This window comes from Rhincodon typus, chromosome 5 (assembly GCF_021869965.1).
Source record: "Rhincodon typus isolate 14 chromosome 5, sRhiTyp1.1, whole genome shotgun sequence".
NCBI classification, from domain to species: Eukaryota; Metazoa; Chordata; class Chondrichthyes; order Orectolobiformes; family Rhincodontidae; genus Rhincodon; species Rhincodon typus.
Window position 1 is genome coordinate 90,326,240 of NC_063336.1, and position 26,049 is coordinate 90,352,288.

Consider the following 26,049-nt stretch of genomic DNA (forward strand, 5'->3'; position numbering starts at 1 on the left):
GCAGGTGGGACTTGAATCCAGACCTTCTAGCCCAGAGACAGGGTTACTACCACTGCACTGCAATGCGATTTGTCAACTACATATCATTCCTTGTGTAAAGAGACCGGAACTGGACATGATGCTCTCAATGCTGGCCCACAGTAGGAACGTGACCTTATTTTACTACTTACTGCTGGCTTTCAGTGACTTATTAACAAAATATTTAAGAAATACACTCCATTTTTGTGGGAAAAAACCAAATGCAATAATTTCACATTTTTCTGCATTATATTCTGTACGCCATGTTCATACTTGCTCACCCAGCTTATCTGCATCCCTTTGAAGACTTTGCATTTTCCTCACTATGCACACTCGCACCTAGTTTTTTATCATTTACAAACTGGAAAGAAGGGTCTAGACCCGAAACATCAGCTTTCCTGCTGCTCTGATGCTGCTTGGCCTGCTGTGTTCATCCAGCTCTACACCTTGTTATCTCAGATTCTTCAGCATCTGCAGTTCCTACTATCTCTGGAAATATTACATTTGGTCTTCACGTCCTAATCATTATTATAGATTATGATCAACCCAAGCACTGATCTTTGCAGTACCTCACTAGTCACGGCCTGTCAACCTGAGCATGACTCGTTTATTCTTACTCTCTGTTTTCTGCTCATTAACCAATTCTCAATCTATGCCAGCCCTAAGGGATCTTGTGGTGCATTGGTACTGTCTCTACTTTTGGTATAGATGATCTGTACAGAAGTTCCACCTGCTCCAGCAGTGTATCACGGCATGTGTAAACATGTTGATTTCAAAATTAGAGCTCTTACGGGACAGTGGAAAGTGCTTACCCCAAGGCAAGAAGTGCTGGCTTCAAGTCCCACCTGTCCTGTGTCAAAACATGTTGAACAAGTTGACTAAAATAACTATTAGGCTGTGTCTCTTGACACCCCACAAGATGTTCACATTACGCATGTGGAAAGATCTGTGCACACTGGTGAAATGCTCTGTTAGTTTAAAACAAAAGCATGTCAACATCCAAATATGCAAAGTAAATATGAGTGAGCAGAATGGAATGATGTTACTGACTGATAAACTGTGTGTGCACATTTTGCGCATGCATACTAAGAGCATTTTGGGACTGTCAACAGATATTGTCTAACTCTTACCCTCAATCCCATGCGCTGTATTGTTGCTTAGTAACCTCCTGTGTAGAACCTTATCAAAAATCTTCAGAAGACTGGAGGGTGGCTAATGTTGTGTCACTATTTAAGAAAGGCTGTATGGAAAAGCCAGAGAATACAGACTGGTTGGCCAGATGTCAGTGGTGGGTAAGTTGTGGAGGGGATTCTGAGACACAGGATTTACTTGCATTTGGAAAGGCAAGAACTGATTCAGGATAGTCAGCATGGCTCTATGCGTGGAAAATCGTGCCTCACAAATTTGACTGAACTTTTCGAAGAGTTGACAAAGAAGATAGATGAAGGCAGAGTGGTAGACATTGTCTGCCTGGACTTCGACAAGGTTCCACATGGTATACTGGTTAGTAAGGTTAGATCACATGGAATCCAGGGATACAAAATTGGCTTGATGGTAGGAGACAGAAGGGTCGATAGAGGATTGTTGTTCAGACTGGAGGTCTTTGAACAGTGGTGTGCTGCAAGGATTGGTGCTGAGTCCACTGTTGTTTGTCATTTATATAAACGATTTGGATAGAATTTAGGAGGCATGATTAGTAAGTTTGGGGATGACACCAAAATTGGTAGTATAGTGAACCATGAAGAAGGTTTCTAAGAGTACAATGAGATCTTGATCAGCTGGACCAATAGGCCGATGAGTGGCAGATGGAGTTTGTTTTAGATAAATGTGAGGTGTCGCATTTTGGAAAGACAAACCAGGGCAAGAATTATACAGTTAATGGTTGGGCCCTGGAGAGTATTTTCGACCAGAGAGACCTCGGGGTGCAGGTACATAGTTCCTTGAAAGTGGCATCCCAGGTAGACATGGTGATGAAGAAGGCATTTGGCACGTTTGCCTTTATTGGTCAGAGCATTGAGTGTAGGAGTTGATACGTCATGTTGTGGCTGTACATAACATTTGTGAGGCTGCTTTTTTTTTAAAGACTTGTAAAACAATCCCTACAGTGTGGAAGCAGGCCATTCAGCCCATTGAGTCCACAACGACCCTCCGAAGAGCATTCTATCCTGACTCAACCCCCCACCCTATCCCTGTAACCTTGCATTTCCCATGGCTAATCCGTCTAGCCTGCACCTCTCTGGACACTACGTGCAATTTAGCATGGTCAATTCACCTAACCTGCACATTTTTGGACTGTAGGAGGAAACTGAAGCACCTGGAGGAAACCCGCGTAGACACAGGGAGAATGTGCAAATTCCACACGGACAGTTGCCCGAGGCTTTTGACAGAATACTGTTCTGGTTGCCCTGCTATCGGAAGGATGTTATTAAACTGGAAAGGGTGCAGAAAAAGATTTAAAAGGATGTTACTGAGACTGGAAGGTTTGAGTTATAAGGAGAGGTTGGATAGGCTGGGACTTTTTCCCTGGAGCATTGGAGGCTGAGGAGTGACCTTATAGAAGTGTATAAAATCATGAGAGATATAGATGAAGTGAATACCTAGGGTACTACCACCACCAACCTCCCCGCAAAGAGTAGGGGAATCCACAATTAGAGAGCATAAGTTTAAGGTAAGAAGGGAAAGATTTAAAAGGTCCTGAGGGGCAACTTTTTCACATGGAGGGTGGTGTGTATATGAAATGAACTGCCAGAGGAGGTAGTAGAGGCGGGTACAAGTACAACATTTAAAATATATTTGGGTACGTAGGAAAGTTTTAGAGAGATATGGGCCAGACCTATATTGGGACTAGTTCAGTTTAGGAAACCTGGTTGGCATGGGCAATTTGGACTGAAGGGTCTGTCTCTATACTGTATGACTCTAAATCCAAATTTGCCATATCCATGCATTCGCCCACCCTCCATTCATCTATTCTGCTCAGTGCATTCCCAACACGTTTGCCAAAAATGAGTCCCTTCTCATAATTTGAAGATGCTTCTGTCCAGTCCTACCATTATTTTGCAAGTGTGCAGTTAACGCATCATTTAATTAGTTTAAAAGATTTGTAGTTCCCAGTTTCCCCTCTCCCTCCTTTCTTAAATAGTGGGGTTACATCTGATACCTTCCAACCTGCAGGAACTGTTCCAGAATATAGAATTTTTGAAGATGACCACCAAAGTAAGTTGACACAGAAATCTTGCTTTAGAATCCCTGAATTACCTTCTGCCATCTTATCTTGATTTGTTTACTTCCCTGTGGTAATACTATGCTTCTCAAACACTAGATTTTTTTTGTGTTCTCCACTGTTTTGTCTCTGCTTCCTTCCTACTTTTAAAACTGGCCCTAGTCTTTCTCTGAATTGTGCCTTCTAACACGATTTTTGACATGTTCTTCTGCATGTTATCAAGTTGTTGAAAATCATTACCATGTGTTGCACCTCGTGAATTGTTTCTCCTGGGTATTTTTGAATAGTGCAATCCTTTGGCTCTGTTCTCTGAATTAAATTATTTTCAAAATGATAAGATGATCCAGAAATCAAGAAAATGATCATGATGTGCATGTGGATTAAAATTTTGTATTTAATATTAGTAGGTACATAAATTTGTATTATCTCTCTGCTGGTCATTTGACCTAATGATTCTACAGTTCACAGTAGTGTTCTTCACTAATTGAGCCACCTAACACTACTACATTGTTAATTTTCAATAACTATAAATACTAAAGCTGTAGTTCACACTTGAAGACAAGTCAGTGCTGTGTATATTTGCTTGTGTACGTTACTAGTTCAATGTCTGCATGTGAAAAGAAGTATCAGCATTGTGTTTTGTCAGTAGTTCCAAATGTAAACATGAATATTCAAACAAACCATAGGTTGCCTAGCAGCTAGTTCTTTGACTCTTTCAATGTTAGTACAGTTTATCCATTACAGAATCAGTACGTTTAAATTAGGTGTCAGCTTTTCAGTTGTTTAAGTAGTCCTTTTGTATAAATCAGAGAACAGAATTCGCTGTGCTTATGTAGACAGCATGAAATTTTGAACATATTGCATTCATAATTGCAATAGAGATGTCCCATTCCACACTAATAACAGCATTGAAATTTTTGAAAGCAGCATATTATATAAATTATTGTTCAAGTTTAATGTCAGTAACAAGTCACATAACTTGTCATTGCACTTACTTGGTAAATTAGTACCCATACTCAGTAAAATATGGTCTAATCCAACATACATTAGTGCATTTTATGCACATCACACATCTTTGTGATGTTGTTAACAATGATAAGTTGCACCTGCTACGGCTTGCACCAATGATAGCTGAATGGCACACTAGCATTACACTCTGTGCTCATTTGAGACTGCATATGAATTTGGTGAGACACGGTGTACGTTTGGTTTGCTTCAGTCCGAGTGCAGAGTGCAATAATTTTGCATGTCTATCAAGATGCTTTTTTTAAAATCCATGCATCCGTATACTTAGATGATTGCATTAGAATTATTGCTATAGATTTCAAAGTGAGGTGTATTTCAAGTGTTTAGTGAATGAACAGAATCTCCAATCGCACTTGGTAACGTTTGTTTTCTGATCATATATTTTAACAAGTTGAGTGAATAACTTTTTGCCTAGCTCTAAGTCCCCTTCTTGTCAGTAATCAGCGTTGTTCATTCATGAAAGTAGTAAACTGAAACTAGCCCTTCACTACCTTCTGAAGTGCATTAAAGTTATCATTTGTTGAGTAAAGTTCCGGTGCCAAACAATGCCAATATATTCTTTCACTGCAATAAAATATCATGTGGGAATCTTGAAGCTTTACATTCGGAACAAAAATTAGCACAAAATAGTTAGTGTACGCGCATCATTTCCTCCAACTTATTCAATGGTTGTATGCTGGTGACCTCTGTTATTATTGTAGAAGATAAACTGAGCACAATTTATGACTTGGATTCCAATTTAGAGATGCTCAAAGGAATCGAAACGAACAAATCCCTGGGGATAGATGCATTTATTGTACCTAAGGTGATTTTACAGTGCAGGATTCTACTTGAAGACCATCATCTAATTTTTCCCTCAATTACTACCCTACATTTTGAAAAGGGACTAAAATTATAGGAATGAATTATTTGCATACCCATAAATATTTGGGTTTATCCGGTCAAATCAAGGGAACTGATTCTCTGACGTTGACCTGGCAAGCCAATCCCTTTTTTAAATGTTTTTTTCATGGAACTGAATGGCTTACAGCCCATTTCAGAAAATATTTAAAGGTCAACCATATTGCAGTGGTTAGGTGTCCCTTTTAGGCTGGTCCAGGTGGCAGATGATCTTCCCGAAAAGAAGACAATAATAAACCAAAAGTGGCTCTTACAACAAGCCATGGTAGTTTCATGGTACCATTATTGAGAGTAGTTTTTCTTGGTCTTCACATTACAGAGTACAAGGAACAAGATTGGATAATCCTTGAAATTGTGCTTTGACGTTTCTGTGCTTGATTAACCTATGCTTGTTTCAAATGATGCAGGCAATACACAAACTCTGATCAACAGCTAAAATCTGAGGGAATAAAGTTCCACCTATGTGGTTAATTTTCAGTGGCAGAAAAAACTGACCAGAGTGAAATTTTTGAAATGACATTAAAGGAATGCTAAGACTCGAAATGAATTGATTATGTTTCTTGTGACTTCACTTCAAATTTACAGTTCAAATGCAAGAACTTAGCTACTCAGTGTATTTGAATAGGGAAGGCAGAAAGTGAAGTGCTGTTTTTGCAAAACTAATGGTGCAAATGCATCTCTCTGATAGCAACTTTTTCATTTCCATATATGTTTATGCCTTGCAGTTATTTTGAGTGCACATTTGGGTGACTTGCATATAACAACGTATGTATTTGGCACCAAGACAAACAAAAAGCGTGCAAGTTGTAAGCAAAAACAGCCACAAAGTTGAATTGCGTGTAAAGATAAGCTAGAAACTTACTTCCCTTAATCTTAAAAGATGCAATTTCATTGAAGTATGAAAAAGCAGAGACCTGCAAATCCGGAATCATGTGGACAGGTTGGGATTGGTGTCAGGGATCCTTCTCAAGAAAAGCTAAAGAAAAGATGTGGCGTAAACTTTAGGTTGGGTTAAAAACTCTGGAATCATTTACTTTAGGCAGGATTGGATACTCAGCAGTATTTTGCTCCTCCAGACTATTTCCATATAAGAACAAAAGAGGTAGGCAATTTAGTCCCTTGAGCCTTCTTCACCATTCAGTATGATCATTGGCTGATCTCAGCTTGGCCTCAACTCCATGCCATGCAGATTGGCTAGAATGGATGAACAATTAGTTTGTATAAGAAATAAATCCTGAAATAAGTATCCATTTTATGATGTTTGAGTACAAACTTTGTTCCTCCCATTTCCACTGTTATCCACTGAAAATTCCGAATACCTGTGTACTTACTGTCACATTTGGGAAGTGTCAGCTACATCTGTGACTGATCCCTGAAGAATACTTTTAGGAGCATCTAAAACATACAAAATATTGTGCAAGTTTCTTCTTGCCGAGTGAGCTGTTTCCCATATGATGGAAAGGAAACAACGAAGCTCACCTTACAATGCAAAATTTTGTGGCAGCTATATTTTAAGCATTCTTGATCTACACTATTCAGAAATGATGTGAGCACATTTTAAATAAATAATTACATAAAATAGTGTACTTTGAGAACAGAAGAATAGCTGTAAAAATGATACTAAACTCCATCATGAAGTAAAACTATATGTAGCAGCGTTATCTGAACTTTTCTGCAATGAGCACATTGTTAAACATGCAACCTCTTTTCCTAGATGTATTTATGTTTTGAATAGTAATTTTACTACTGATTCAGAACAGGTCCGTGAAGATTGCTATAATATACTGATGAACATTCCCCCAACACAATTAATGCATGTTTATATTCTGCAATTATTTCCTATAGAAGTGAGGATTTTTCACTATTTTTACAAGTCTCTTCTTTTTATCTCTGTGGGTCATGGGTGAACAGGATATATAATGAGATAAGAGGTGAATATTAGAGTTCTGGATCGGTTGGACTTCAGAGGTTAGAACCCAGGTATCCAGCAAGAATATGAGTGGTCAGGGTTCAAGGTAATGAAGACATGGGTAAGAACATGAATATTGGAAAAAAGTAGAGAACGCAGTTTAATATTCATGTTGCACCAAACATTATCCTATAAAGTGGCATTTCCATTTGGTTTTGTTGGACATAAAGTACTCCAATCTGTAAAGCAATTTTTGATGTAATTCTATGCAGAGTAACTAAGTGTTCAAGTTTTTTGAGGATTTACAACAGACATTTTCTAAACTGCTAGGTCTAAATAAGTTTCATACCACTATCATATATTGTGTACTGAAATCCCAGGCTTCAAAACAGTTTGGAAGTGCAAGGTGCACGTCTAATATGGAATGTTAAGAAATTAAGGAAAAGTGTTGGTAGATTAAGGTCTCCTGTCACATGGGCTAAGCTATCTAATTATTGTCTTAGAGGATTAGGTTTAGGTCATCTTGACAAAAGCTGAATGTAATCACTTATGGGTTATATTGTAAGCAGGATATTTTGTATTGTGTCCGTTAACACAGGAGTAAAACATCATAGAAATGATGAATTTACTTGTTAGTAAATGCCTGGCAGTCAGTCAAAATTCAGTTGAGCAGTACTGTTATTGCAAGTCTAGTAATAGAGGCTCAATGGATTTTTTAAAAGCGCAATGAAGGATATATGATTCAGGTTAAAAGGCAGGATTATGCCATCGAATAAAGTAACCTTTTCTGTAGCAAAAGAAAAGAAATGTGATGTAGAAATGTAATAATTTTACATAAAATACTTAGTATGTACTGTACCCCTGTTGGTTTGGTCACTGCACACATAAGGGTGGGAATCTTGGACATTGGGACTCAAACTTATTAGGTCAAATTCCAAAGCACTTCGTAGAGAACTAAATAGATGCAAAGTCAAATTGGCAAGTGCAGGTAATGAACCTGTGACCTTCATATTATTAGAACCATGCTTTAACCATCAGAGCTAACCATCACATCTTTTAATATTTGAAAATTACGTTAAGTGCTTCTTGTGTGGATGAAAGGAAGTAGATCTCAAGGCAGGAAAGAGGTGAGGAGTGGTGACTCAAATGTTAGTTGAAATAATGGAGGAAAAACAATGACAAGTTCACAACAAGTACCTTTTGTTAATGAAAGAATAGGGAAGTGTTTGTGGAAGAAATGGAATGGTATAAGATGCAAATACCAGGAGTAGTTGCGTTGATGCACCCACTCTCAAATGACTTCTTGCCCTTAGTCTCTTTATTCTTTGCTGGATTTCTTTAAAGTGACTGTAGAAAGCCGAGATTCATAATTTGCAGTTTTGTTCCCTTTTTAATCCTTGAGGTTAGTTTTTAAAGGCACAGCTACGTAAATGAAACTCTGTCATTTGTTTCAAAACGTATGTAAACACTTCAGATATGATGAATTTGTTGAAATTGTTAGAAATAAGAATGTTGGCCAGAGTTGTCCAAGTAAATAGATCTTATAAGCTTAGTTGAATACGCAGACCAGACTATGCTTTAATGTTGTGTCCAAATGGTTGTGCCCCTGGCAAGACCTCTTTCACTGCAGTTGATTTCACAGGAATATTATTGCAAATGTCCTTAAAATTAAGAAATGTTCTACTGTAAAGAGATTTTGTGATAGCCAGTGGAATATGTTTGTTTAAATCTAATCTATTTCTTAAATTTTTTTTTCAATCCATGTACAGGTAAAATCATCTCCAAAATATGCCTTTCGTAATTGATATAGACCTAGATGCGAATGGCTACATAACATGTTGCTGCGCTAACAGAAGATTTTGTCTAAATAATTTCTTGCCGCTAAGTGAGGAACCTTGGGTACGTTTCAAACTCTGCTGTGAGTACAAGGAGTCTGCATTGGCATGAATCGTTACACCACTATGAAGCAACTTGGGGATGGAACATATGGCTCCGTTCTCATGGGAAGAAGTATAGATTCAGGAGAGCTAGTTGCCATTAAAAAGTAAGTGACTTCTTTTTAAGATAACAAGGTGTAGAGCTGGATGAACGTCAGCCTTCCTGCTCCTCTGATGCTGCTTGGCCTGCTGTGTTCATCCAGCTCTACACCTTGTTATCTCAGATTCTCCAGCATCTGCAGTTCCTACTATCTCTGACTTCTTTTTTATTGCTGTACATATTCCGTTATATTGGCTCGTTTTCAAAGACTACTTCATAGGCATGTCTCACTTGAAAAGTGGGTACAATGCACTGCAAATTGTACTCCCTAGTAAAGTGGTTTCCTGCTTACATTGGTATATATTTGAAGGCTGTATTAATTGGGGAGAAAATTTGAATGAAAAGCCTTCCTTTAAGGTCATGTCCGGATTGCATTTGCTGTATCACTGCACTGTTAAATGGCAATGTTTTTTAAATATTGTTGTAATTATAATGCAGTTACATTGTTGGAGTTGGAGACTGGCTTAGTTAAGGAGCTGGCGATTTCCCATTCTTCAGGCAGCCAATAGAGGGTAGTTGTGGCCCAGAATTATATTTGCCCCTTGTCAATACAACCAAGATTATTTAAATCGTTAAATAGGAACTTCTGATCAATGTATGATACCAACATGTCAAACTCTAATATTGTATTAAAAGACAGTTTTGAGCTAAAATGTTAAGCTAAAATCAGGGTGGTGTTCTTTCTTCCAACATTTCTCCCTTTTACCCAAACATCCACCAAGATTAAAACATGATCCTTTTTCAGTCATGTAGGCAACTAAAGAAAGGGAAATATTCAGTTACAGCTTTTCAACCTTCCGCTGTAGAAAACATTGGCTTGATATATGAGTTTGATTGTTCTCTCACTTCTGATATTAACTTCAAAAAACACACAGTTGGCAGTCAATTAATTATTACCATGGACCTAAAAGGCTATATTAGTCCATAGCAGTTCTCCAAGAATGTACAGCTAATGGGAGTACCCAGGAAGTTCATAACTTCCAACCAGTTATTGGGGATTTATCTTGTTTTTCTTCTTGAATGACTAAAGTGTTTGTCATAGACAGAATTTGTGTGTTCCTTTTTCCCCAGCTTGTGATTGGCCTCTTTGTCTAAAAGGTGTTTGTTTTCTTGACCCGAGAGTGAGTGTGACCTAATTAAATTTCAACAAACTTTGAGTTTTTCTTTATGTAATCAAATGTTCGAGAAGCTAACCAGGTCTGGCAGCATCTGGGGAGAGAGAAATAGAGTTGATGCTTCAAGTCTGAAAGGACCCTGTTGGACATGAAATGTTACTTCTGTTTCTTCGTCCACAGATGCTGCCAGAGGTGTTGAATTTTTCCAACACTTTGTTCTAAGCAGTGTTTCATTTTTATGTGAATTTTATTACTTGTTATCACACCCTTTCACTGGATTTTTAAGCGTGACTGCTTTCACACTCGCGCATCAATTAGGTACAGAGTCATATAGCACTGGAACAGACCCTTAGGTCTAACTCATCCATACTGATCAGATTTTCTAAACTGAACTAGTCCTGGTATGGGCTTGGCCCATGTCCCTCTAAACTTTCCTATTCATGTTCATGTACATGTCCAAATATCTTTTAAATGTTGTACCTGCCTCTAACACTTCCTCTGGCAGTTCGTTCCAAATACACGCTTCCCTCTGTGTGAAAAAGTTGCCCCTGAGGACCCTTTTAAATCTTTCCCCTCTTAAACCTATGCCCTCTTGTGGTTGTAAAAGTGTTAAAGGTCATATCTATCTCTGTCTTGCTTCAACATCACTTTTGCATGGCAGGGTTCTAAAGCAAAAGTTTTGCAGTAAGATATTTTTCTTACAGTTGAATTTTGAGGAGGTTGGTTTTTGGTTGAACTTAAAGTTGGAACAAGTGGGGGAATTCCTTTCTTTGTTTGAATGCCCTATTTTCAAGGTTTTGCTGTTTATTCCTTGGGCTGCTTAGATTACTTGTTCGATGGCTTACGGTGGAATTCTCTGTCTACTGTCAGCTGTCTTCTGGTTTTTAAAATCAGGCAAGTATTCTCCCTCATTGTGTGACTTCTACAAGTTCAGACCTTTTTCTACAAGTTCAGACCTTTTTCTAAACCTGGCTCGTGTAAATATTGATTTCAATCATCTTGTGTTGTTGTTTGGCACCTTTTGAGATTCATCCAGCCTACGTTGAATGAGAAACTACTGTACAATGGAAGACAATTAGACATATTGAGTTTCAATCCTTCCTTTTGTCTGTGTTGAGAAAGTTAGGCTTAGAGGAATTCTATGTATGTTTGTTTTGTTGATGATTCATTCTTAATGATATATATGAATTTCCTGAATGATTATGAATTTCTATATTTAATTAGGTAACTTGCTTGAAGCTTAGGATGTTTGCATTTCAAAGCACCCAAGGTTATGTGATTTGCAGTGGCATTTTTAATAATCAGTCCAAATCTGTAAAATCTGTCAAATTTAAAAGTATTAACTGAAAGTTTATAACATACCAGAGTATGACATGTTATGAATTTCTTTTCAAAAAGCACAAAGCTTTCTGTACCTAGCCTTTATTAAATGGTGTATGTGTGAACAGTGTTTTCTGTTCAAGTAAACAAGTTAGTTTCCCTTTTGTTAAACAAATTAGCAACATTGGTTACTTTTTTTTAAATAGAATGAAGAGGAAATTCTATTCTTGGGATGAATGTATGAACCTCAGAGAAGTCAAGGTAATTTCAGTTAATGTCTGTTTTACCTTCAGATTTTATTCTGTTTGAGACTATTACACTCAAACATTTTCTCCTTTGGATCACTTTACTTGTTTAACAGGGAAGCCACTTACTTTGCATGAAAAGTTACATTAATACTCCTTTGTTAGGTATATGCTTTTGAATGTGGTGCAGTTGTTGCAGACTTTTTTCTTCTGCCCAATCACACCCACTAACTCATTTAATTGAGGAGCTATCTTCATGGATCTCTGACAACTGTCTCCTGTTGATGATTTCTACTTCTGTTGTACAACATGACCTTCAGTCTAGTCAGTTTTTTCGTTGGGAGTCTGCACAGGATTTTGTAAATGAAGCTGCTTCATCAAGGTTGACAAAAACTTCATGTTACCAACCTGCTCAGGTCACTATCTTCTCACCTCCCTCTTAGCCTCTCATTTACATTATGGTGGATTGCTATCATGTCCCAGGAATTTAAACATTAATTAAGTTTGAGTCTTTTCTTATTCTAGTCACTGAAGAAATTAAACCATGCGAACGTAATCAAACTGAAAGAAGTTGTGCGAGAAAATGATCACCTCTATTTTGTGTTCGAATATATGAAGGAAAATCTCTATCAGCTGATGAAAGACAGGTAATACTGGTCTTAGTAATTTCTACTTACTACAAAACTTGGTCACTGTTCATGGGAAATAAAGTTATTTGAAAACTGTTAATATGGTTAATGCATATTGGGATGGTGAATCTTGTGTCTCAAAACCAAGGGCTTTAATTCCACTCAACAACAATAACATTGTATTATGGAGTCATAGAGTTACATAGCAGGAAACTGACTGTTCGGTACAATTTGACCATGCCAGCCAAATATCCTAAATTGATCTAGACCCATTTACTAGCACTTGGCCCATATCCTTCTAAACCCTTCGTATTCATCAAGAAGCCCTTTAGATGTTGTAATTGTACCCACCTTGTATGGCAGTTCATTCCACACATGTACTACCCGCTGCGTGAAAAAGTTGCCCCTCAGATCCCCTTTAAATCTTTATTACCTTATCTACCTGCAACTCCACTTTCAAGGAATCATGCACCTGCACCCCTAGCTGTCTTTGTCATCAACACTTCCCAGGGTCCTACTATTAACTATACAAGTACTTTCCTGGTTTGCCTTATCAAAATGTAAACCTCACATTTATTGAAATTGAACTCCATCTGCCCCTCATTGGCCCATCTGATCAAGGTCCCATTGTACTCTGAGATAACCTCTTTCACTGTCCACTACACCACTAATTTTCGGGTCATTTGCCAACTTATTAACCATACCTCCTATATTCACGTTTATATAAATGACAATATCAAATCCAAATCATTAATTTAAATAACGAAAAGAAGTGGACCCAGCACCGATCCTTGCAGCACATCACTGGCCGACAAATAACAATCCACCACCACCCCTCTGTCTCTTACCTTCAAGGCAATTTTGTATCCATTTGGCTAGCTCCCCCTGTATTCCATGTGATCTAACCTTGCTAACCAGTCTACCTTGTCGAACGCTTTGCTGAAGTCCATATAAGCAACGTCTATCCCTCTGCCTTCTTCAACCTCCGTGGTCACTTCTTCAAAAGAAAGTGGTTTGCTCCAGGTCTAACATGTAAAATGAGTTTGAGAAGTCTCAACTCTATTACTGGTGAACAACAAGTCATAAACATGCTGGTTTATCTAATAAGTAACTATACCAAGGTTTGTTTCCCAAATTTGTGCAGTGAGAGTGCAGAAACCTAACCAGCAGACCACCAGGAACATAAGCTGCATGTCTAAGAATTTTGTTTTTATTTTTGTCTCGCCAATTGAACCAATGGAACTCCACATATTTGAAATTTTCTCAACTCTTAGTGACCAAGCTTAAGATATTTGCAAACAATTTCCAATTACAGTAAATAGGACAATATGGCAATTAAAACTTAGGGCCAGATGAGTATGGATTTTTAAAAAGGAATCCGGTGTAACAGAATGGATACTACAAATTTTTTAAAAACCACTTATGAATTATAAAGTATCTTGCCCACTTCATCACTATATCCAAGAACAAAGAGTGACCTTTCTTGATTTAAAAAATGAAAGTACAGAATGTGAGTTTATTGAGCTGTTGTGGCATAGGGCAATGTTCCTGAGCCAGGAGTCCCAAGATCAAATCTCACCTTTTCCCGAGGTGTATAATAATTAGAAAATATCCAGAATTGATTAGAAAATATCCAGAATTGATTAGAAAATATCCAGGCATGCAGCTGGTATAGGCATGTTTTATGCTTTAATCTAAAAAAAATTGGCTAAAAAAGTGGTTGATATGCACCCATTAAACATTTTTAGCTGCAGTGGATTTTCTGCCTTGTTTGTCAGTGGATCATGTTAAAATTAATTATGATTAGCTGAATTTATTGTAGCTAGAGTAAATTTTCCACTGTTTGGATAACTATGTAGTTGTTATGTGCATCTGTGGGTTGCTGATGTACACATTCTCCTCAATATCCATGGATTGACTATGCGGATCCAAATATTTGTGAGGTCATTGCCAGACCCAGCCTTTTTCTTTCCCATCCACTTGTTGTGTATAATTATGTGCTCCTTTGTGGTAGGTTGGAGATTTAAACTGTAGTGGTATCTATCTTTTTTCATTTGTGGGAGGTCCTGCCTCTATCCTCTGCATATAATGAGGATTTGGTATAGAATGAAAGATAGTTTTAGTAAGTGCATTTCTTAATGCTATTCTCTTAAGAACCTCTGAGATGCCCTTATGGGTTGGTTCAAATTTGACGTGTGTCCAATCAGTTCATTCAATCACCTGTTTGGAATGCTAGCAATTCATTTACAGCAATTGTATTTGTGTAGGCACATAGCTGTCAGTCCCGTGCATACACATTTTTAATTTCCCTTCAAAAGAAATTTATAATCAGTCTTTTGAATTGCATAAAGAGTGCAGTCTATCCGAATCCAGTCCTTCTGCTTATTCAATTCAGTTGTTCAGTTCCTGTCATAACTGGCTGCACTACAAGGTCGAAACTGAGAGATTTTGACAAATGCACTAGTCTAAGAATACTTTTCTGATTGCTGTTTTGTTAACATGGGCACTAGTAGACACATTTTATTTTTAATAGCAAAAATATTTTAGTAAGAAGACTAATGTGCACCAATTAAACTGTTAAATGATTCAGAATTTTTTTTTAGAAGTAACTTCAGTGGAGTATTGAATATGCTTGAAATGTTTATTTTGGTGATAAACCCATTTAAACGTTATGAATTAACTGCATCAGGTTATCGTCCTTAAATATAACAACAGGTATGTTTCAATGAAATGAAGAAGAAATAAACTACTGTATTCTGTTATGCTTTCTGACTGCACTGTAAGATTGAAGATTGTAGGTTTATCGTTTTGAACATGAATTTATTCAAACTTGAATTGCGACCTAACAAGTTCAGTTGAGAGCATTTTGGACACAATTTCCTGTTTGTGTTGAAAATTTTAGTTTTGTTTGTAAATATGCCTAATAGTTTAAAGCTTGACCTACAGTCCAAATATATGTTGATTCTAACTTTTCAAAAGACAAGAACACCATGTGATAATGATTTGTTCCACCCACGTCTTGCATGTTCTTTGATCCCTGGGACTACCTGTGTTCACCTAAATACCAGGTGGTTGAAGACATGTTCAGGGCATACTCCAATCCATCCAATACAGGAAATTTTGGTGCTAACTGTCAACGTCTGGTGAGAAATTCCAGAACAACATTTCAGTGTATATGTTACCCATGTGGAATTTTCTCATATCAAGTTTCTCACACGGGGGTCTTTTTAAATTGTTGCTGAGAGTTGGAGAACCAGGAAAAGGCAGTGTACAATTTGCTGATAATTACCCAGTTTGGTTTCTTAACTTGAAAAGTGATTGTCTTGTGTTTGAGGATGACTTGCTTCTACAGTAAAGACTAGTTCTTGAATGACTGAAGAATCTAATGCACAACCTATATTCTCCCTCACAAGTAGGGCACATGGTTTTTGGGGAATGGGAACGTGGTATGCCTGGGTTGCCCCAATCTTCTTTTTCTGAATGCTTGGCTTTAGCTTGTCAGCGATGAGACTTGAGATGTATGACCTGTACATTTGATAACTGAATTCAGAGGTGGTTCTACATGCCAAACTAGATTAGAAGTTTTGCCATGTTCCAAGTCAATAACCATTGTTATTAGTAGAAAGCTTTTATTGTGATTTTTGAAATTAATAACTGATTCTTATTTACAGAAACAGGCTCTTTCCTGAATCGTCCATTCGAAACATCATGTACCAGATACTTCAAGGATTAGCTTTTATACACAAACATGGTAGGTGTTCAATATTGTTTGAGCAGAAGCATGCTGTAGGAACTCAAAAATATTAGAACACAACAAATGTTTAATGGGGTAAAGAATCTGCATCTTAAAAATGGGATTTGGCTGTCCGTTGCTGAGCCCAGTTTGTTAGATCTGATTTTGGAGGGAGAAAATTATGTGGTTCATCTCATTGATGCCACCTCTTTACCTTTGAGCCAATTCTTTCTGTGTCTGCATGAGCTGAATTTGCATGTTGCAACCTGCGCCTGTTCACGGGGGTGGGGGATAGAGAATGAGGGGGCAGCAGGAAAGTGAAGTGGGGGGTACAGCTTTGGGGCAAAATGTGAGGGGCATGGAGTGGGGGATGACAAGGTGAGATGGGGGCATGTGGGAGAGAAATGAATAGAAGTGGAAGTGAGGAGGAGGAGGAATGAGGAAGAGGCAGACTTAGGAGGATGACGGTTTATAGGGTGGCAATTACATAAAAATAAGTCTGGGTTAGGGGAGAAAATATTACGTTGCTACAGGGAACTATCTTATCTATTATGTTCGCGCATTTTGTTCCAGGATTTTTTCATCGTGACATGAAACCAGAAAACCTCCTTTGTATGGGACCAGAACTGATAAAAATAGCTGATTTTGGTCTAGCTCGTGAAATTCGATCTCGTCCACCATACACAGATTATGTATCTACAAGATGGTAAGAATGTCTCATCTATTAAAAAGCACTTGGCATTATTTGTAGTTTAGGTTTACAATTGCCAAGTGGTTTTAAGGTTGTTAAGGCACGTCAAGGGCAGCTGTGCAATTCTGCATGAATAGCAAATAAAAATAAAACTGTATTTCACAGCTGGAAGTGGCATCCTGTTTTCTCAACAGCTTGTTTTTAATGTCACTTTGTTGACTTGGATGTCATATTAACTTGCAGTTCTAAAGAGAGCTGATTGAAGCACAGACAATAAGATAAGTGCTAAAATTTCAGGAATTTGTTTTCTTCAACTGTATTTTAGTTGTTGTGTATATGTTAGTTTGTTAATCCTCACAACCTCTCCAAGAAACAGGAGTTGATTTGGTATACCAAGAATACAAGTGAACTGCTGGTGTGATGGTAGTCATTTTGCAATGCAGGACAGGTGTGTTTTAAACTCCTTTTATCTTCACAGCATAACTCAAATTGCCTGCTTGATCCATTGTGCCGAGAGACATTGGTGAATGGGTGTTTGCTTTTTAGATGAGATGCATGGCATCCCAGGACTATCCATGAGAAGTACATTAAACTTCACATTGTACAGGGTTCTTTCTTAAAATTTTCAGGTGTAACAAAATTTGGAAGTGCAATGAACTGAAGCAATACTGATAGATAAATGTGCACATATAATTGAAGGCACTGGGAGGTTGTGCAGAAGGAGGGCTTCATATTCCTGAATTGTTTTAAGATCTGCTCTGGAAGGATGAACAGAGGTGATCAGCAGTCTGACCAGGGTAGTTTATACATATCGAGGCCCTGCAGCAGCAAATGAACAAATTCTCTCAAGCTTGTAAGGCGTTAGTTTGGCCACCAACATCAGAAAGGCCAGTGTTATGTCCAGATTTTGCCATACCACCATCTATTAACATTGACAGTGTGACGTGGGAAGTTGTTAACTTCACACAGCTAGGCTGCATAATCTCCAGTAATCTGTCCACTTGATGCTGAAATCAGCATATGCATTTAGTTTGCTGTTGCTTCACAAAATCTGACAGAGAACATCTCAGCATGCTCTTCTAAAGTGGTGAGAGCTAGTCAACATATGCTAGGCAAGAGAAAGAGATGAATAGCTTCCATTTTTGCTATCTCATATGTATCTTTAACATCTCTTAGCAGGGAGTAGTCACCAACTCAATGTCTTAAAGTATGCCAATTCCATCAGTATATGCTCATTACTAAATGATTGCAGTATGCATTAGCTTGGATGATGATCTTGTTAAGAAGATGCGTTGTACAGGATAGATGTTGTTATGCAGAACATTAAATTTTAAAATCAGTTTGGCATCTATATCTTGAACGTTTTGGAAAAGGCACTGTTCACAGCAGCAACGATGTTACATTTGCAAAGAGCCAGTTGCTTTAATGGGGACTGGAGGCTTTAATTGCAGACTTTAATGTACTCTGCAACACTTTAGAGGCTCCACGTGACCCATTTTTTGGGTTTTTAAGCAAACTTGTCTTGACACATGCAAGCTGCCATGAGAAACACACTTTGTCCTTCTTTCTGGGTGACCCATCGGGTCATAATCTCCTGGGCATACAAACCTTCATACAAGGGCACTTACAAGTTAAATACAAAGATAGTGCATTCTGAGAGCAGAGAGAGATACTACTGACTGCCATGACCATTGGAGGATGACTGCATTGAAGAGCAGGAGTTTGGGTGAGCAGAAACAGAAAGCTCAACTGGCTAAGAAGAGGGTACGAAGAAGAGAGATCAACAAATCATGTACCTTCTCAACCCACTAACTTCCTCTGAGACTTATATAGCACAGACTTAGATGCTGGATCAGGGTCCAAGCCACACCTGTGATGCTTAATGCAGGATTGACCACCCAAGGTGCAAACCACTGTCTTGTGAGACTGTCACCTCAGAAAATGGTATGGTATTACTGGATGTTAGAGTATTAGGAAATAAGCTAATGTCTAAGCTTAGAGTACGTGTTTATGAAAGTGTGATAAATAAGACTGATGAATTGTGCAGACACCAGTATGGTTATACAATGATTAGGCAATATTGGAGACGTGGCTTTCTAAAAGGGCATGATTAGATGTTAAATATTCTAGATAGAAGGCGCTCAGGAGAGATGGGGAAACATACAGTACTGATTAAGAAGAGTATTATGGTATTGGAGATGTCCTCGAGTCAGGAACAGAACTTATTTTTAGACATAATACAAAAATATAGATCTCCCTGGATGGTGACAATGATGGAGAGTAAAATAAGGGAGAAAAAGTTTGAGGGGAGGAGTGAAGGAGAGATGATTTTGCAAGTCGTTATGAAAGAGAAAGTAGATGAGATACTGGATTGGCTAAATAATGAGGAAGGCGTTTGAGCGTATGATTGTGCTTAAAGTTGATAAGTCATCACAGCCAGATGAGATGCATCAAAGGATACAGTGGGAAGTGAGGGGGAAATTGCACAGGTCTTGACTACAATCTTTCAATCTTCCATAGGACAGGACATTAGTTAATATTACACCTTTTGTTCAAAAATATTTATGGGGGTCTGCAGTTTACGAGTATTCAACTTATGAATGCTCACAATAATGAGCACACACTCATACGGGGGGGGAGTTTTAAAGACCTGACATGAACGTTTCCTGTACTTATGAGTGACTGATTTATGTTATACTATATCATGTTCCCATTTTTGGACGAATTGACCTATGAACAGCCTCTAGAACGTAATCTGTTTGCAACCTGGGGACTACCTGGTAAGGATAAGCAATGCTTAGTTAGTTTAACTTCAGTGGTGGGAAAGATTTTACAAATGATAATTTAGGATCCAATTAACAGTCACTTAGACAAATGTGGTTTAATTAAGGTGAAGTAGCAACATGGATATGAAATCTGCTGAGTGAGGGGTAACAATGAGCAGTATGAATGGTTTTTTTTTGGTCTGGGGAATGATATCAGGGTCTGTTTCAGGTTCATTGCTTTTTGTTGATCTATATCAATTACCTTTTTTTTAAAATCTGGGACATGATTTCAAGAAAACTTGAAAAATATAGTGAATGGTGAGGGAGATGGTCACAGGCTGGTGGAATAAATGGACAAATGGAAATTTAAAGCTGTATGAAGTTTGCACGGTCTCCCATGTCTGTGTGAGTTTACTCTGGGTGCTCCAGTTTCCTGCCACAGTCCAAAGATGTGCAGGCTAGGTGGATTAACCATGGTAAATGTGGGGTTACAGGGATAGGGTGGCGGTTCTGAGTCTAGGTGGGATGCTCTTGAGAGGGTTGGTGTAGACTAGATGGGCTGAATGGACTCTGATTCTAGAACCTTGAAGTGATTCCTGGTCTTTCCCACTGAAATGAGACCCAATATGAAATTCAAGCTACAAGTCTAAATGGGATGCAATAACAAGGGAACCTGTGGGTATATGTGTGCATAATTTTAGGGCTGAAATGATTAATAATGCATATGGGATATAGGGACAATACCAAAACAGCTGTGTTATTGTGAATCTGATTCGATCACAACTGGAATATTATCCAATTCTGGGCTCCCTACCTTGGGAAGTAAATTTAAATAGTAATTTTAAGAATGTTTGGAACTTTTCTGCTGCTTGCGGTCTGGAATTGTGTGTTTATATTGTATACTCTCATCTGTTAGATTCTAAATGATTCTCTAAAACCAACTCCAAAGGATTTTATCATGGGGATCAGAAAGTGGATGAGTAATGGCCTCATATTTACCAGCAGGTGGAGTTAGTGCATTTCAAATGAAGCCAAAATATCCAATTAATTAAATTTTATTTTGGGAAGGAACCAATCAAAGTATTCACATACTATTTCCCTATTATGTTATGTCCTCCAAGACTCTTGCCTAATTTTTTCCTTTTTTTTGTTAATAGGTACCGAGCACCTGAAGTCCTCCTGCGCTCGACAAATTACAGTTCTCCTATTGACATGTGGGCTGTTGGTTGTATTATGGCAGAACTCTACACATTAAGACCTCTCTTTCCTGGCTCCAGTGAAATAGATGAGATTTTCAAAATTTGCCAAGTTTTAGGAACCCCTAAAAAGGTGTAAAACATTAATGAAGTGCTTGCATTTACTTTAATTGAAAAGTCACAATGTAGATAAATTTAGGATATCTGGTCAGTATGGACAAGTTGGACCGAAGGGTCTGTTTCCATGCTGTACAACTCTATGACTCGATGTTGATGCCTATAGCGTATGACATCACCATTAATGTAAACAGTCACACCTGAGGAGAAATAAAGTAATAGTGTTTGATGTCAAACTTGAATGCTACTGGGGATAAGGAAAGACTTGGAGATGTGTGTAATTCTACAACATTTTTGCTGTTTTGTATGTTTGAGACTTCTTACTTGGTTTCAACATCTTTAAATTGTGTGCAGTAAAGTTCGATTCCTCGCTTGGGCGCCTGTCTGTGTGGAGTTTGCACATTCTGCGCAGGTTTTCTCCCTGTGTCTGCATGAGATTCTTCTGGGTGCTCTGGTTTCCTTCCATCGTCCAAAGATGCGCAGGTTAGGTGGATTGGCTTTGCTAAATTGCCCATAGTGTCCAGGGATGTGCAGAGTAACAGGGATGGGGTAGTGGAGTGTGTTGGTGTGACTTGATGAACCAAATGGCCTGCTTCCACACTGTAGGGATTCAATGACTCTGTGATTTGCTGTGGTGAAAGCCACATATTGACTAAATGCAGGGCTTATCTCCATTTACTTCTCAGGCCTATTATTAAGACTGTATTATATCTCCAATTGTCCCTTTTGCTTATTCATCATTAAGATGATGCTTGTTTTTATACCTATCCATAGCTTATCCAAGTTCAATGATGAGTGTGGAAGGCTTAAATACCTATTCGAATGATGCAGTTCTGTACCTTTTCCATTGACTTCCATTGGAATACTGCAGGGATCAATGGCAAACTGCAATTTTAAGCATCCAAAAGCTTGGGATCAATTTGTGGACTGAATCAGTGTTCAAGTGGTTTCAAGTCTGAGTTTGGTCTCTAATGTAGAGAAGTATCACTATCAGTGAATACAAGCTATTGACTTGAGGGGCTAGGTTTGTATCTGTTGGAGTTTAAAAGAGTAAGTGGTGATTTGATTGAAAAATACAACATACTGATGTCTCAACAACGCATCTGTATGAAGAATGTATCCTCTTTTGGCAGGATTTGGAACTAGGATTACTGTTTAAAAATCATCAGTCGCCAATTTTAAAACAGATGACGTGAATTTTTTTCACTCAGAGTCTTGAATCGTTAGAACTCTGTTTTTAGCACCTTTCAGGAAGAGAGTCCCTCGAATAGTTTTAAGGCAGAAGTAAGTAGATCCTGTTCAGCAAAGGGATGAAAGGCAGGAATGCAGATTTGAGGTTACAATCTGATCGACCATGATCTCTTTGAATGGCAGAGCAAGCTGAAGGGGCTGAATGACCTACTGATGCTCCTGATTTGTTTGTTCATCTGTATGAACTATGCGTCAATTGCACTTTCATCTGGAGGCAGTGTCTGAGGCCTTGATGACAAGGGAAAAGGTGAAAGGCAGGTTTTGCATCATAGCCTGTCTCCTTTTGTTTCATTCTTTGCTGGTGGTGACTGTTCATTCTGTTAATCACACCTTCTCTAGACATATCTTTTTGCTTCTTTGCTTAGCTCATTAGCACTTAATTTGCTTTGCACAACAAACTCTTTTGTCATTCAATGTCATCTACCCTCCTGACTAACCTGGATCTCCAGTAATCTTTTTCCCACCCTCCTCCACTAACAGTGGACTTGTTTTTTTCCCAATGCATTCTTTCATGGGATTTTAGCATCTTTGGCTAGGCTGCTTTTGTTGCCCATCCTAATTATCCTTGAGAAGATAGTGGTGAGCCACTTACTTGAACTACTGCAATCCAGGTGGTATAGGCACAGTGCAGAGCTGTTAAAAAGTGAATTCCGGTATTTTGATCCAGCAACTGTGAAGGAATTACAATATAGTTCCAAGGCTGTTGGTGTATGAGTTGGGTGGCGGGTATTTGCAGGTGATGTTCCCATGTATCAGTCCCTTGTCTTTCTAGTTGGTAAATTTTTATAGTTTGGAAGGTGCTGCCTATGGAGCCTTGTTGAGTTCTTGCTGGGCACATTGCTGCCACTGTCTTACTGGTTCAGGAACTCAAAAGTTTAAGGTAGAGGATGGGATCCCAATCAAGTGGATTGCTTTGTCCTGGATGGTGTTGATTTTCTTGAATGATGTCGGAGCTGCTGAGAACTGATTGCATCTCTAATTTTTTCTCAGTCTTGTGAAAGGTTATCAACCTTGAATGTTAACTATTTCTCACCCCACGAATGCTGATGGAGCTTTTATTTCCAATAGTTTCTATTTTCATTTTAGATTTCATAATTATCTGAAATTATTTCAGATACACCGTATTTTGCTGTAGTATTGGTTTACTGCATGTTCTCTGGACCCACTGTTCCTATCAGTCTTTCAGCCACTAATGAGTTTAGAAACTATAATTTGGGAAATAAGAAAAATGTAACTTATGTTGCCCACGTAACATTTTGCTCTCTCACTGTGTGAATTACCCTGTTTTACTTCATTGGATAACTTTGCAATCGTCATCTTAGAATAATTGGTCAGAAGGCTATCAGCTTGCAGCAGCCATGAATTTCCGTTGGCCTCAGTGTGTCCCCAATAACCTCAAGACATTGATTCCTAATGCAAGTAGCGAAGCTATTCAACTCATGAGAGATATGCTCCAATGGGACCCAAAAAAGCGACCAACTCCAAGCCAAGTGAGTTCTTAATCAACCAGTTTTTAAGTACTTAGTACTAATGCTTGTATAAAATTGTTTGGCTTATAGTTACCTTGTAGGAATGGTAAAATCATTGAACCTTGAGATGCTGAAGGAGGTCTTTCAGCTCATTTTGCTGGAATTTTCAAACATCTTCTAATTTGTCCATGATATGATAAAATCAAAGGAGTACATCTTCATCTCTTTTGTCTGCATGTGAAAATTGTATGTTAATAAAGTAATGGAATTAAATCAATCTAGTTCTGCATATACATGTGATCCTTACAGCAGATTTTTTTCAATAATTGATTAATCTACTTCAGTGTCGAGACATGATGTGTTGCAGTTTTCTTAGAAGATTTAAAAGGTCAAAACTGATTGGAAAATTAGACCAAGTGGGAAGAGGAGCAAAAATGACTGAGGGTGCAGTGTACACAAAACACACTATAGAAGGAACCATAAAGACATAGGAGCAGAAGAAAGCCATTCAACTCATGACACATTATTAAGAACATTTTTTTAAAAAGTACTGTGGTTCATTTCTTGAGACATAGCACTGAAATGCAGAAAAGTTATGTTAAATTTATTTCAATTCTTGGTTAGATCATACTCGTGATCTGTGCACTGTTTTGGCCTTCATGTACAACACGGAAGCACTGAAAACAAAAGAATTTGGGGATAATACTGGAACTGGGGGATTGTACAGATCACAAAAGGCTGAACAGGCTCTTACTCAAATGAAGATGGTTGATAGATCTAATGGATGTCTTGAAAATTAAAGGATGAATACATGAGAGCGAGAGCCTCGCAGTTTTACTGTTGGGATTAGAAGTAGGTTGGGAGGAGGCCTGTGGAGTGTAAACATCAGGATGTACCAATTCAGTCGAATGCACTCTTTCTGCTGTACATTGTGTAATTCAGTGCTTCACCACTGGTAGGAAAAAATATCGATACCAAGCATCAGATTTTTCTCCATAAACTATGCAGTTTAATTCTATTGGCCATGGTAAAATCCCTGTGTGAGGTTACGGGATGTGGTGTGGTGGTGGGTCAGTGCAGACTCGGTTGGCTCAATGGCCTCGTTCAGCGCTGCAGGGATTCTATCAATCGGTAAAAATGTATTCACACTCAGATTTTTTTTCAATATTCCTTAACTTGCAATAAATCTCTGTCAATTGTAAATGACTTAAGAATTTTGCTTAGCAGCAGTTTGTGGCAGAGAAAGCTTTCTGGTCAACTTTAAGAAACTTGTGCTATTTGTTACCCTCATGCTGATCAGTTGAAGCAATCTGTCACCCTTGACCTTTATCTCTTTATGTTCTTAAAGACTTCAAATTCGAATTTTCCTCATTTTTTTACACCGTAAAGTTTGACCTTTTCGAGTCTTTCTCTCTCTCTAAAATTGGGAGTTTGTAACTTTGCTAACATTCCCATGAATCTAAGCCTCATTCTTTTTTTCCCATTTAAAGCTTTCCTCTCACACTCTCACACTCCTATCCATTCGCTTCCACCGGCGTGGTCGAGGCCCTTTTCAAGCTCAATGTCACATTTTTGATTTTGTATTCTTTAGCTTTAGATACAATACCAGCGATTCTGACCATCTCTTATATCGCCTTTTCTCCTTGTACCTTTAACATTGATTTGCACAAAGTCTGTATTCCATTTAAGTTTAATTTACTTCTCTCCTTCTTTCCAAAACTGGCAGTACGGTGGCACAGCGGTTAGCACTGCTATTTCACAGCGCCAGTGATTCTGGTGTGATTCTAGCCTTGGACGACCGAGCAGACTCCACACAAGCATTCTTCCCATGTCTGCGTGGACTTCCTCCCACAGTCCAAAAATGTGCAGGTTAAGCGGATTGGCCATGGTAAAATCCCTGTGTGAGGTTATGGGATGTGGTGTGGTGGTGGGTCAGTGCAGACTCAATTGGCTCAATGGCCTCCTTCAGCACTGTAGGGATTTTATGAATCTGTAAAAATGTATTCGCACTCAGATTTTTGTATTTTGCATTTTGTCCTGAATTCTTCTACAGGAAAGCACTAAGGGATCATATTTTGTTTTCAAAAGCAAAATGAAAGATTGGGTCTGTAATTCCGTTTTATTAGCTTTCCTCCAAGGATAGTTTCTGATGAAGGGTCTAGGCCCGAAACGTCAGCCTTTCTGCTCCTATGATTCTGCTTAGCCTGCTGTGTTCATCCAGCTCTGCACCTTCTTGTCTCATAGTTAATAGTTTGCCTGTTTGTCCTGGTATTCGCCTCTTTGTGCTGCAGAGAATTGTCAACACACTATCGTTACAAATTCAAGCTGCCCAATCCAGGTTGAAATTGGTATTTTCTGTTTAATTGTCATTGTGAAGGAATTCAATGTTTTATGTGCCCATTTTTTGA

The 26,049-nt window shown here is 38.4% G+C and overlaps 1 protein-coding gene across 7 annotated transcripts in view; it reads left to right on the forward strand.

Moving 5' to 3' along the window:
- The window catches only part of mak (male germ cell-associated kinase), a 51,242-nt gene that overhangs the window by 1,659 nt on the left and 23,534 nt on the right, over positions 1 to 26,049 (forward strand). For 5 of the 7 annotated variants that reach the window (XR_007262154.1, XR_007262155.1, XM_048597418.1 and 2 more), the window contains exons 2-8: positions 8,843 to 9,117; positions 11,752 to 11,806; positions 12,316 to 12,437; positions 16,091 to 16,170; positions 16,726 to 16,858; positions 20,766 to 20,937; positions 23,495 to 23,662. Coding sequence is in view for 5 of the 7 variants with exons in the window: in XM_048597418.1 (XP_048453375.1) it covers positions 9,017 to 9,117; positions 11,752 to 11,806; positions 12,316 to 12,437; positions 16,091 to 16,170; positions 16,726 to 16,858; positions 20,766 to 20,937; positions 23,495 to 23,662 (831 nt within the window). In the remaining 2 variants the exon portion in view is untranslated. Of the gene's footprint in view, positions 1 to 3,189; positions 3,232 to 8,842; positions 9,118 to 11,751; positions 11,807 to 12,315; positions 12,438 to 16,090; positions 16,171 to 16,725; positions 16,859 to 20,765; positions 20,938 to 23,494; positions 23,663 to 26,049 lie in introns of all 7 variants that reach the window. The other 2 variants (XM_048597419.1, XM_048597422.1) reach the window with 1 other exon arrangement.